General features: G+C 53.4%; 1 protein-coding gene across 5 annotated transcripts in view; it reads left to right on the top strand.

Moving 5' to 3' along the window:
* The window catches only part of Dlgap3 (DLG associated protein 3), a 65,889-nt gene extending 53,341 nt beyond the window's left edge, over positions 1–12,548 (top strand). For 4 of the 5 annotated variants that reach the window (XM_028861636.2, XM_028861637.2, XM_028861633.1 and 1 more), the window contains exons 9-12: positions 9,037–9,521; positions 10,511–10,602; positions 10,971–11,114; positions 11,663–12,548. In XM_028861636.2, the coding sequence (XP_028717469.1) occupies positions 9,037–9,521; positions 10,511–10,602; positions 10,971–11,114; positions 11,663–11,881 (940 nt within the window). In that variant the 3' untranslated portion in view covers positions 11,882–12,548. The remainder of the gene's footprint in view (positions 1–9,036; positions 9,522–10,510; positions 10,603–10,970; positions 11,115–11,662) is intronic. The other variant, XM_028861638.2, reaches the window with a different exon arrangement.
* The last annotated feature ends 1,166 nt before the right edge of the window (positions 12,549–13,714 follow it).

A 13,714-nucleotide genomic window follows, 5' to 3' on the forward strand; every position in this document is an offset into this window, starting at 1 on the left:
AGCCTCAAACACATGGCAATCCTCCTGCCTCAGTCTCCCATCTGCTGGGATTATAGGTATGCTTACCACGTCGTCTTCATTCCCTCTTCCTAGCCTGCCTGTAGGCTTGGGTAGTGTTTTGATTATAGCTCTTCAGGGGGCTCGGCTAAATCGGCCCCTGTGTCTGTGTGGTCTGATGGTGCAGGTTCACAAGCACGCCTGAATGACTTGTGTGTGCGTCTGTCACTGCCCATTCCTTCCTCGGGTACTCCGTTTCCCCCTCACTGGGGGACTGCTGAAGCTTTAGATCCACTTGGAAATGAATATCTCAGCTTGAAGTTTCTGTGTTTCCCTGGTAGAACACACTGGAACCCCACATCCCCATACAAAACATCTTTCATGTTCTCATTTCCCAGCATCCTCCTTCCAGGCTGCCTTCCTGAAACACTAGCATGGGATTTTTTTTTTTTTTTTCCCGCAGTCTACGTTTACAAACAAAGCTGACCTCTTTGGCTGTTGGCTTTGTGCAGCTCTAGCTCCTCATAGTGTATAGGTTTGGGGGTCTCTCCTCTCTCCCTTCCTCAGCCTTCCCTTCTAGCCTTCAGCATATGTCTGGCCTGACCCTCCTGTGGCTTTCTTGGCTTAGCTGTCCTCTCACCACTCAGGTCTGAAGACTGCATTTTGTTTCGGGAACCTGAAGCTGTCTTCTATTTCCAAGCCTGGCATCAGAGCCGAAACACCTTTCTGATTTTATTTTCTCCAGCTCTCCTAGGTGCTTGGGTGTGGGTGGGTGCTTCCTACATTCTTTCTTCGGTATCGATCAGTCATTTCCATGGGGCTGAGAGCAGCCACCGCGGGCGGGGTTGGGGGGGGGGGAAGGGAATCCAATGAAGGAGCAGTGTGAAGGAAAAGGGAAGCTGGGGCAAGGCAGACGGACAGGGTGTGTGGTGTGAGCGCTGAGGTCTTGATGGTGAGCGTGTTGGAGGAGAGACGGTGAAGAACTGAGTCTCTGGGACAGGTGATCACACTGGGCAGTCAGAGGGAGTGACAGGTGGGGACAGGGCAGATCTGGCCCCTCTCTCTGGCCGGCCTTCCTTGCTTGTCTGCCGAAGGCATCCTTTGTTGTACACCTGCACAGCCCCTGGCAGCCCTTCTGTCCCTGGCACGCTAATTCTGACTCACCACACACCATGGCCCAACCGGTACCTAGAGGTGAGCCATGGAGTCCAGTAGCCCTGCTCGGCAGACTGCCAGGCCTCCCTCCACCCACTGCCACCCATTTTTCTGGATTCTTAGCTTTCTTGCTTCCTAGTCTGCACTTTGGTTTTAAAAACTGCTGGGCAGCGCCCGGGAGAGGGGTGCTTGCTATTATCAAATCTCACAACCCGAGGCCAATCCCTGGAACCCATGATGGAAAGAGAAAGCCAACTCCTGCAAGTTGTCCTGTGACCTCCGTATCTGCACCATGACATGCACGCATATACTAAATAAATAAGCAAATAAATGTAAAACTAACAATGGCCCTTGGTATACTCCCTGGTGGCTTCTTGGGTGGAGTTCACATATATTGCCTCTCCTTTCTAAAGCTTGTCTGTGGATGCTTCCAAGTTGCCCATCACTGGGACCGAATCTCTCCAGTCCATCTCCTCTGACCCTCTCCATTTGACTACCGCGTTACTGAATCCCTGTTATACTTGTCAAGTACTGTATAGGTACCAGGCTACCAAGATGAGCAGAATCAGATGAACCCCTGCCATTTGAAGCTTAGCCTCAGGATCATCGAGACTCTAGTAGAAAACAGAGTCAGAAGTTCCTACAGCACTTGTCTTCCCAGACTCAGATATCTGGACCACAGTCAAAGAGTACAACATGTGCAGAAAAGCTATTCCTGGGACTTAGGGGACCAAAGAAAGGTGATCTTGTTGCTGTTATTCTTGTTATGTTGAAATAGGTCTCATGTAGCCCAGGCTGACCTCAAAATTCTATATCCCAGCACCAGGGAGGCAGAGACAGGTGGATCTCTTCTAATTCAAGACTGACATATCATTCTACCTTGCCTCTGTGAACCACGCACACCCCCGTTACATTCTCTTGTTCTTCCTCCAACTGTCCCTTTCCTCCCTTCAAACTGTCCCCACTCTGATTTAATGTCATATTTGTCCATATGTATGTGTAAATATATACATGTGCATATTTAAATCATGTTCCATATGTGAGACAATTTGAGGTATTTATCTTTTATCTCTACCACCCTCTCTGTTCTCGTCTTTCTCCCTTTAAATCCCTTCCCCCTACATAGTCCCTCTTCTTCTTTTATCACACACACACACACACACACACACACACATGGACATGGACACACACAAACAAACATACAGACAGACACACACACAGACAGACACACACACAGAGACAGACAGACACACACACAGACACGGACACGGACACACATACACACACACACACAGACATGGACACACACAGACAAATATACAGACAGACACACACACAGACACACACAGACACACACACACACACACAGACACACACACACGCACACGGACACTTAAATCTAGATTCTGCACTTGAGAAGAACGGGCTATTTCTTGAGTCTGACTTATTTTGCCTTAACACGACGGTGTCCACTTTCTGTAATGTCAGAATTTCACCTTCTTCATGGCTGCCTGGAGAGGCTCTTAACCGACCCTCGTGACCTCTAAGTCTGCCTTGCTGGACCCTGGCTTGAAGTCCTGGCTGCTCTCTTAGAGAGGAGCTTCTCCAGAGATTGGTGCACTGACATGTTCCTCCCTCTCCCCCTGCCCACTCCTCTCCCACCCCCGCCACCCTGCTGCCAAACTCTCCTGGCAAACCCCTTGCCAGTTTGTGGGTACTGAATGTTCCTTGGATACTCTGTCTCTTGGGGTAACACAATTTCTGCCCAGAGAGCCACAAAAGGGCCAACTCCCTGAAGTCGCCATGATAACGACTTCCAGGATTACCAGGAACTCAATCATTGTTAGCAGACAGAACTGGTGTGGGGGCTTGTGGGTGGGGGGAAGGAGCGGGGAGGCCTCCACAGCCTAGTTAAAGGGCCCAGAGAGGAAATATGACGCATTGTTTTACATGAGTGGTAAATCACAGCGGAGGCCATTTCCTACCTAGTGCTTACCGCTGGCGAAGACCACAGCAATGGCTACGAAGTCCAAAACCAAAGAGGGACCTAAGTCCTGGGCTTCAAGACCTTGAAGATTCATGTTATTTTAGGATTAGGTTTGGGTGTGAGTTACAGAAAACCCATGAATGACAGTGACTTAAATATGGCAGAAGTTGCTTTCTTGCTTGCTGGGGTATCCAAAGGGTTGGTTGGTGTCCTACAGGCTCAGAACCCAGGCTGCATTTTCCATAGGGTATCTATATCGTGTTCCAAAATAGTTGTTTGAGGTCTAGTCAGGGAGTCTATATCCTTCCTTTTTTTTTTTTTTTTAAGAATTTTGTGTTTGTGTGTGTGTGTTGTGTGTCTAGGTTAGAGAGGACAGCTTGTGGGAGTGGGCTCTTCCTTTCACTTACATGGTAGTCAGAGATCAGCCTCCTGTGGTTAGGCTTGGTGCGGTACCTTTACTAAGTCATCTCACTGGCCTATACCCTACTTTTAATAACACTTCCGTTACTGTGGCTTTGTGCACGCTAGGCAAGTTCTCTCCCACTGAACTACATGCCTGGCCCAACACTTCCTTTCCAAGAACACTTTCTAGAAGTTGTAAGTAACAGTTCTGCTTGCATCCCACGGGCTAGAACTTTGCCGCCTAGCTCTACTAGTTCTATGGGAGATTGGGAAGTGAATTATTATCCAAAGTGGCCACCTGTCCAGCTTAAAATCATGGGATTCTGTTACCGAGGAAGAAAGGGAGAATAGATGTTGGGGATAATTAATACTCCCCACCACCCTTGCAGCCAACCAACCAATCAGCCACCCGGCCAACAGTGATGTTTGAGGAACTGCTCTATTTAGTGAAAGAGACGGATATGCAAATAACGGACTCCAGTGCCATGTGATGGGGAGGATAAAGGAGGTTTTGTTCCGAGTGCTGCGGGAGAACAGATGGAAATGATCAACAGCAATCAGAATAATTAATGACTACAATGGCCGAGCTGGGGCCGCGCTGCTACGCTGGGCTATTGTGTGCGGCCAGCTCCTTTTCTCGGTGGCGGGCGAGAGCCACAAACTTTCCTACTTCTCCACAATAGCTCACACAATGGCAGGCCAGGTGCTGGCCCTTCTTCCCATACATTATCTCCCAGCTCTGGGGCTGGTACTGCCGTCATGCTCACTTAAAAGATGACAGAACAGGCACGAGCCATCCAGCTGGCTTTGGAGCCAGGCAGTCTGGCGCTAGAGAACCCAGATTTAACTCCTCTACTCTGCTGACACCCCAAAACAGCTCATTTTCCTTCCTCCCTCCGACCCCCCACAAATCTCCAGCAGGTAGCCTCCCCATGCACTTCATTGTGATGACTGAGGCCATCTTCCGGGACCTCGGTTTACTTCCACACCAGCTCCTAGCTTGCTTGTATCTCTTCTCTCTCCTCAGTTATCAGCCCGGCCTCAGCGGTCGGTCAGCTGAGTGCTGTACTATCCCTAAGGATGGGGAGGCCTGGGGTTGGGGTGAAATGACTTGGGGTGGCCTCTGCCTGGATTGGGTCACTGTTCCGTCTCAGGAAATCACTTTGCCCGTTAAGGGTATCTTTTCTCATCTGTGAGAAGGGATGATGCTGTCCCCCTGATGCTAGGGACAGTAAGTCATGTCAGGTGATTAACTTAGCACAAACTAAGTGCTCAGAAAGTGTTAACTGTTATCCCATGCCCCACTTGGACTGTTTCTCTTCCCTGTCTTCGATTTCTCTTTACACATGTGTTTGTTACCCATCCCTGCCGGGACAGGTGTGGTAAATACATATTTATTATCTTACATTTCTGGGGCTCAGAAGTTGTTCCTAGATTTACCTGGGCTAACAGCAAAGTGGTGGCAAGACTATGTCCCTTTTGGAGGTACGAGGAAGAATCTATCTTGTTGCCTTTTCCTGTTTATTCTCCTTTTTATTTTTGTGATGCTGGGGATGAAACCCAGGACCTTGTGCATGCTAGGCAAGTAGTTTTCCCCTGAGCCACACACCCAGCCATACATCCATTTGTTTCTTTCCTGTGTTTTTCTCCCTTCGCCTCCTTTCTGGGCTCCCTCTCTTATTAATAAGGACCCATGTGATTAAGTTGTACACATCTGGCATGGTACTCTTTTCTCATTGCTGTTATAAAATTCCTAGCAGAAGCACCTTAAGAAAGGAAGGCTTTATTTTCTCTGTGGTTAGGGGATGTGGTCCTGCTGAGCAGTGGTGGCACACGCCTTTAATCCCAGCACTCGGGAGGCAGAGGCAGGCGGATCTCTGTGAGTTCGAGGCTAGCCTGGTCTATAGAGCGAGTTCCAGAATAGCCAGGGCTACACAGAGAGATCCTGTCTTGAAAAAAAAACAAACAAACCAAACAAAAATAATCACATCTATCTCTCTGTGTGTGTGTTTGTGTGTGTGCTTGCACATATATGTGCACATGCATGACCACCTGTGTGCACCACAGCACATGCGTGGCTGTCAGAGGACATTGAAGGAGTTGATTCTCTCCGGGCACTGTGTGGGCCCTAGGGCTTGAACTCCTAGGCATCAAGGGCTTTTACCATCTCCGTCTCTCTCCTCCTGGCTCCCACTCCCGGTCCTCCCTGGTTCCGTTCTCTCTCTGTGTTGCACTGTCCGTCTGTCCATCCGTTCCCCCCCCCACCACCTGTGAAGTGTCCAGCTCTGCCCAGGGTCTTGGCCCTTTGATCCAGTGTGATCTTTCTTACTGTGATCTTGTCCCACATCAACAGCTAGTTTACAAGGATGACTGACTCCTGCCCACCCTGGGCAAACATGACTGTTGGCTGGGAGCGATAAGGAGGACCATGCTTCACTGAGCCCAGCGGCTCCCCAGCTCCCTCAGCCTTCCTTGGGGTTTATGCATTGAGAGAGTTCTCCGAGGAAAGGACTTAGAACATGAAGCCTGGGGCACTTTCCTGCTTCTCTCTGAGGTAGTGTGGAATCCTCTCAGGACTTCCCAGAGGTCAGATGAAGGCATCAGGCCAGTGGAGCGGAAGGGCAGAGTGTGTTCAATGGGGAGGGACACCCCAAGTCGTAGTGTGTTTCATGGGGAGGCAATTTCACGGAGGAAAACTTTGCTTTGGGTCACAGTTTCAAAGAGTGCAGGCTGACATTGGGAGGCAGGCTGTCCATGTGGCCCGTTCACTTATTGGCAGATTGAGAAGCAGAAAGGCCAGGCCTGTGTCAGAAATAGAAAGGTCCTCAAGGCTCACTCTGCAGTGACCCACTCTGGCTAGTTAGGTCACAGGTCTCAGAGGTTCCACAACCTTCCAAACCTTGTCAACTGCTGGGGGCCAGTTGTTCAAACAGGTAAGCCTGTGGGGTCATTTAAGACTCAAAACTCTCACAACAGGGAGAAGGCTTGGGATGGTACCTCTTCAGAAATGTAGTTGCTGGAGAAGCCTGCTGTGACCGTGACCTCTGGAGTTTGATTGCTAGAGCTTGGAAGGGACCACGGGCCAACTGTAGCTCAAAGGCACAAATATTCACAGGGAACCGAGGTGTGTCCTGAGGGTACAGTTAGACATACGTGGCTGTCACCAGAGAGAGAGACAATTAATCAAAACAGTGGAGTTGCTTTAAATGTAGGAAGACTGCTGAGGAGGTCCAGAACTGAGGAGTGATCTTGGGGGCAGACAGGAGACTCACAGGGGCTTGAGCAGAGAATAGTCAGGGAGCAAGAGTGGAAATAGCCATCTCAGGCAGGGGAGTAGCGTGCTCAGAGGTTGGGAGTCAGAGGATAATCTATTTAGGGATCAAAGAGGATGTAGGGAGAAGGAGGCTGAAGATTCGGGCATGTCCAGGGAATAGGGGCTTCAGGCCAGTGCTGGATGGAAGTTTGAGCTCTCTTGCTGGCCGTGGGGAGTCATGGAAGAGCGTATCTTTAGGAGGACTACACCAGTCTTGGGGTCCACTGGGCAGTAATTGCTGGGTCCCAGATTTTAACAGACACAAGATATAATTTTCGGCAGAAGAAATAAATACCTTGGAAATATTGTCCCATTCCTGTGGTTTTATATGTGTGCATAAGTATATTTATTATGTAGATGTACTTATATATAATACAAATTTAATCAGACTATTTGTTGTTATTTTAGATAGGGTCTCACTATGTAGCCCTGGCTGGCCTGGAACTCACAGAGATCCGCCTGCTTCTGCCTCCTGAGTGCTGGGATTAAAGGTGTACGCCACCACACGGGGCTATTTGACTGTATTTTCCATGCACCTCACACATATTAGATGGCCTGGATGGAGAACTTCCCTAAGGCACACACTGACAAAGGTAACATTAAGACTCAGGTGAGCTTCCTGGTCCAGGGCTTTCCCTTCCTTTTTACTGAGTGCAGAGGTAACTGAAAGGGGACCGGGCCAGTAGTCAAGGTGAATGGTGCCCAGGGCAGATACCAAGGTGAAGACCATGTGGGAGCCAATGAAAGTATGTTCTCTCTCCTTACTCTGGGGTGGGGGTGGGGACATGGGGTTCGTTGGAGACTGCACATGAGTGCATCTCTCTTGCCTGAGTCCTGCAGCATCCTTCTGGGCCTGGTTTCTATGGCAACAGGCTCCCAGCAGGCAGCCTGCCAGCTGGAAGGAAGCAGGCAGGCAGGCTTGGAGAGAAGGCCTGGGCCACAAGAAGAAGGTTGAAGCTGGGGTGCGGAGCATTGGGAGGGGGATGGCTAGGAGAGTCTCCTGGGAAGCTGGACAGGACCCTGGAGATGTCTCATGAGACCCCCTTGCCTTTTAACTGTGTGGAGGTGGAGGTAGTGAGGACCCAGGGTCCTTTCCTTTGAGGTTCTTGAATTCCCAGACTACTTCAACTTCTGTTCATCTTTGACAACCCGAGACAGACACACACACACACACACACACACACACACACACACACACACACACACCAGTCACATGCTTCATAGTGCCCATTGACTTCTTTACAGAAAAGAGCCTCTACTCTGAACTCTGAGTGGGAAAAATGAACAAGGCCAATTGACTTTCTGTTTTGCATAGAATTTGCATATAATTAACTCGAAGACAAGAAATTTCCAGGCCCTGTGTCATTCCTGCCAACATCTTAATTCAGCTCCACTGGCTCTGGCAGACTGTCTGGCCAGGCTCTGGGCTGAGCCACGGGGGTCCCAGGGTTGAAGTCTTCCCTGGTGTATTCCCCCTCCAGCCCAAGCTGCTCCCAGGCATTTCTTCCTTTAGCTGGTGCGGCCCTGGGTCCAAATCCTGGTTCTGGCACTCTGAAGCTGGACGGCCTGAGACCTCTTTGGGCCCCATTCACTGTCTTCTCTGTAGCCCTAGGACACACTGGATAGCCCCTGTAAACCCGCAGAGACGCATCTTTTCTAGAAGTACCGAACTGCAAGCTGGGTGTGGTGACTCAACCCCTATAACACTAGTCCCGAGGAAGTGGAGGCAGGCAGCGCACTCTGTGTGTGCAGCCGGGGGATCCATGGTGAGTTCCAGGTCAACCTGGGTACAGAGTGAGACCTTGTCTCAAAAACAACAGACCACCAAGAGAAGTAAGGAAATGCTTCTGCATGCCTAGTTCAGGAGCTACCACCGTCAGGAGCCCCACAGCCGGCTCTCGCTAGGTCAGTCTCTTTACACGGTGTGTTCCAGCGTCTCTTCTGGTCATAGGTGCAAGTAGTTAAATATTTCGATTGCCACTGATGTTCAGTGGAAGTGCAGTAGGTAAGTATATTCGGTACCTACCGATTGATTTTTGAGTGTGTGCATCAGTGGCCAGCGTTTTGTATTGTAGATCCTTCATCTTCCTTTTTTTTTTTTTTTTGCTCGGAGTTGGGATGAGGGTGGTGACCTGGGGTGACCTGAGCAGGAGCAGAGAGGACAGGCATCTCCCTCCCACAGGCGGGCGAGGTTCAAGCGCTCCAACAGCGTGACAGCCGGTGTGCAGGCAGACCTGGAGCTGGAGGGCTTGGCCGGCCTGGCCACTGTGGCCACAGAAGACAAGGCCCTGCAGTTCGGACGTTCCTTCCAGAGGCACGCCTCTGAGCCCCAGCCCGGGCCCCGGGCCCCCACCTACTCAGTCTTCCGCACGGTCCACACGCAGGGCCAGTGGGCCTACCGCGAGGGCTACCCACTGCCGTATGAGCCGCCGGCCACTGATGGGTCGCCTGGCCCTACCCCTATCCCCGCCCCCGGCCCCGGGTCCGGCCGCCGAGATTCCTGGATGGAGCGCGGTTCACGCAGCCTCCCCGACTCAGGCCGCACGTCCCCCTGCCCACGGGACGGCGAATGGTTCATCAAGATGCTGCGGGCAGAGGTAGAGAAACTGGAACACTGGTGTCAGCAGATGGAGCGTGAGGCAGAGGACTATGAGCTGCCCGAGGAGAGTGAGTCCACTGCCACCCACGCGGGGGAGAGGGGCGCTGGCATCCTGTGCGTGGGTGCCCGGGCATGGGGTATCGTGGTGGTGGTCCCAACTGCGGCACACCAGCAGGCCCCTCCCTTCAGGCTTGGGCTTGCCTCCTCTTTGGTCCTTCAGTATCGGAGCTTGAGGTTTCTACTGGCAACAGGGCATGATGGGAGGGGCGTCCGGAAAGGGACATCTTTAGAGGCCAGGGCTAGGACTTGGGGGTGGGTGGGGTGGGCTGGGTCATGACCAGGCAAAAGGAGGTGGCAACCAGTTTAAGTTACTAACTCCGTGGAGAACAATCTGTTCAGATCTGGACAAGTATGCGGTTCCAGTGTGAGCTTGGTGGTGAGGCTGGGACCCACATGCCCTTCTGATCTGAGCTGTTCAGAAGGGCTCTCCCAGAGGATGCTGGGCTTCCTCAGTGAAAGATGTGGGGTTTTAACGTTGTCGGAGGAGGCAGCTCAGGCGAGAACAGGTCTGAGGGAGGAAATAGGAGGTTGGCATGGCAGACAGCCGGGTGACAGAGGGAATGCCCGTCCCCATGAGTGCAGTCCAAGGGGAGCCAGTGTCAGGTTCCTGACGATGAATTAACAGTTCTTAACCAATCAAGGACGCATGCACTGATTAGTGACAGGATCTGGCCAGTGAATGATCATTGAGCTTCTGCTCTGGCCAAGGCTGGGAGGCGAGATTAGGGACCTAGGTGGGAGGAAGGCTATTCTCAGAGGGACCAGCACTTGGTAAACACAGGCTGTGTGGAGGAAGGAACTTCATTGAGGAGGAGGAGGAAGTCTTGGTGTGGTCGGAAGTTTGATGGTAGGATGGGGGAGGGGCTGGAGGAGAGAGATGGATAGCTAGTACGTACAGTAACCAATAGGTGAGCATCTCAAAGGGTTCACTTCCGGGGGGCCGCGGAAAGAGGGACCCCCATCCCGCCAACTCCTTGAGCCCGCTTCTGTCCTGCAGTCCTGGAGAAGATTCGCAGTGCTGTGGGCAGTACCCAGCTTCTCCTGTCTCAGAAGGTCCAGCAGTTCTTCAGACTGTGTCAGCAAAGCTTGGTAAGTGTGAGGGCAGAGCGAGGGGTGTGGATCTGGCAGGTGACCCAGTGTGACTGAGGAGTGGGACCAGGTCTGTGTCCCTGGAGGGGTGGATTGCGTGTGGCCCAAGACAGGTCATCCAGTGTGGCCCAGAGAAGCCAAAAGGTCAGACGTGTCTTGTTTGGCGTGTTGTGCCTCAAAGGTGGAGCCCAGCGTTCCTGCCCAGGTAGGAGAGACCTGGGCTTTTTCTTGTCCCTGTCCCCCATCCCTCAGCCCAGTCCCCCTAGGCTGAGCTTCCTAAACCGTGAGACTGAGTGTGGCTTTCCCTGAGCCTGCATGGGGTCAGACTTCCTGACTGGCTGCCTCCCCTGTGTGTCCCACCACGGCAGGACCCCACTGCGTTCCCTGTGCCCACCTTCCAGGACCTGGCGGGTTTCTGGGACCTCCTGCAGCTCTCCATTGAGGATGTGACCCTCAAGTTCCTGGAGCTACAACAACTCAAGGCCAACAGCTGGAAACTCCTGGAGCCTAAGGTGTGTTTGTGGGTCCCCTCAGGCCAAGAAGCCACAGCACCAAGAACAGCTTTAGATAAGACAGCCACTGTTCACACCACTGCTGCCTCAGCCACCTCTGGTCAGCTGCAGTGTGGGGCGTAAAAGTCGATTTTTTTTTTTTTTAAAAAAGGCGATGTTCAGCCTTCTGCTTGCTAGATTTACGTCTTAGGTGGGTGTCAGAGGTGAGACTTGGGCAGGCCCCTGGAGCCCTGGCAGCGTGCCCTCCACTCCCCAGCCTGCGCGTGGGTGCTAGCGGTTGAGGACGGTTCCACCAGGGGGCGCTCGACCCCCGCCATCTCCATCATTTGGAGACGGGTGCTGGGGCTTTGACCTTGTGGGAACACGTGCACCTGCAGCATCGGGTCCCCGGGCCAGTCCTAGGCGTGGTCCCGTTTCGATCCACGCGAATTCAGTCCCTCGGGGCGGGGGGGGGGGGGAGCTGGGCTGGGGGTGCGGGGCGCGAATCGGGGTGCGCAGCGGTCCGCGGCGCCCAGCTCAGCCGCGCGCACGCCCTCGCCTCCCGACAGGAGGAGAAGAAGGTCCCTCCGCCGATACCAAAGAAGCCCTCGCGGGGGCGGGGCGTGCCGGTGAAGGAGCGCTCCCTGGACTCCGTGGACCGGCAGCGGCAGGAAGCGCGCAAGCGGCTCCTGGCGGCCAAGCGCGCCGCCTCGTTCCGCCACAGTTCGGCTACCGAGAGCGCGGACAGCATCGAGATCTACATCCCCGAGGCCCAGACCAGGCTGTGACCCGCCCGGGCCGCCCAACCTGGCCCGGGCCCGCGGTTTTCTACCCGTACTGTACACCCAGCGTCGAGGTCACTGTGAACGCGGGCTGCTCCGTGCGCCCGCCCTGCCGGCACCGCACGCCCCGGCTCCTGCCCGCCGCACTTTCGTGGGTTTTTTACCTTCCTGATCCCACGCAAAGGCGCCCGGGCTAGGCTGGGGGCCGTGCCTCTCCGCCCAGCGCCCCTCACTTGGAACGCCCATCTTCCTGGTCCGACGCTTTGTCCCCACCCTTCCCCCTCCCACCATGGGCACCATCTCTCTGCCATTATTTTACACCCCACCCCCCACGGGCCAGGCCGGGCCGGGTCCCCCATCTGGGCTCTGCGTCCCCCCCACACACCCCGCGGGGCTGGGCTTCGTGGGGAAATCAAGCTTCGTGGCTTTTTATGAAGAATCCCGAACCCCGCCTAGGAGCCCGCCCCACCTTCCCAGGGCTCCACCCTCAGCCCTCCGCCCACAGGGCCCAGGGACCACAGTGGCTGGACCAACCCAGGACCAGGGCGCCTGGGCCTCTCCCCTATCCCACATCTGGGGAGGGGAGACAGGGGCTTCCCCTCACCACACCTGTGGCTGTTCCCACATCCCTTTGACTATCCCAGGAAAAATAAAACCGCAGAACTGCACCGGAGCCAGCTCTCTCCAGAAGAGACCACCTCTGGGGGGGCGGGGAGGCGCTTGGATAAGGTGCGGGGTGGGGGAGAGGAAGAGAGAGGGCCAGGAGCTTGAGCACTCTTGATTTGGGCGTTGCCTGAGCCCTTCCTGGGAAGGGAGGAAGGGGATTCTGGCGGTCACAGTAAGGACTTGTGCCTTCCTGGAGGGGTCCCGCTGGTGTGTAAAGGGGAGTGGAGGAACCCGTTCGTCCCTCATTCAATCCAGGGCCCTTTGCCTCCTAGATCCTCCAGAAAGGGAAGCCCTGCGTTCAGTACTTGACACACAGCACACGCACAATGGTGGTGGTGGTGGTGGTGGGGTGAGGTTATTATAAATTAATGAATGCACACATGCGTTCCATGGAGGACAAGTATTCTTTTCTTGCTCCAGTCCAATCCAGTCAACTGCAGCAAACTCCAGATTCGCGCTGCCATTTTCTCTGATGCCTCCTGTAGGCGGACACTTTGCAGGAGGGGTCTTAAAGGACAAAACTTTACTGAGAAACTAACTTCAAGTTAGGAGGCGTGGCTAGTATTTCCTAAATGCCTCCGGAGGGTCGGCCAAGGGATGAGTGCTTCACGGATAGAGGGCTGACGCTCAAGGAGGCTTGAGTGAGCTTCCAGAATGACAAAACCACAAGTAGTGGACCAGCCGGGTCTCATGCCGAATCATGAGGTTCAGAGATGCACCGTATTCACAAATTTGGAAGGAACGTGACGACAGTCCCACTGAAGAAGCCCCTTTTAATTGTCTCCTGGGGCTGTTGTTTTTGGGCCACACCGGACCAGCCAGTTCTTACTCTTGTTCACCAAATGCTTGTCCCTGGCAGACACCACGGGGGTAGTAGCCGTGAGCCCTGTCCTTTTTAAAATGTGTGTGTGTGTGTGTGTGTGTGTGTGTGTGTGTGAGAGAGAGAGAGAGAGAGAGAGAGAGAGAGAGAGAGAGAGAGAGAGAGAGAGAGAGAGAGAGCACGTAAGCTAGCAGTTGATGGCATGTGCCTTTGGTCATTCTCTATCTTGTTTTTGATCCAGGCTTGCTGAATCTGGAGCTTGTCTATTCTGCTCTAATGGCTGGCTATCAAGCCCCGGGTCTTTTTTGGGCTTTACCTCCCAGTACTGAAATTACAGGCGTCCACTTCAACAC

Source organism: Peromyscus leucopus, chromosome 2 (assembly GCF_004664715.2).
Source record: "Peromyscus leucopus breed LL Stock chromosome 2, UCI_PerLeu_2.1, whole genome shotgun sequence".
In the NCBI taxonomy this organism is placed as follows: domain Eukaryota; kingdom Metazoa; phylum Chordata; class Mammalia; order Rodentia; family Cricetidae; genus Peromyscus; species Peromyscus leucopus.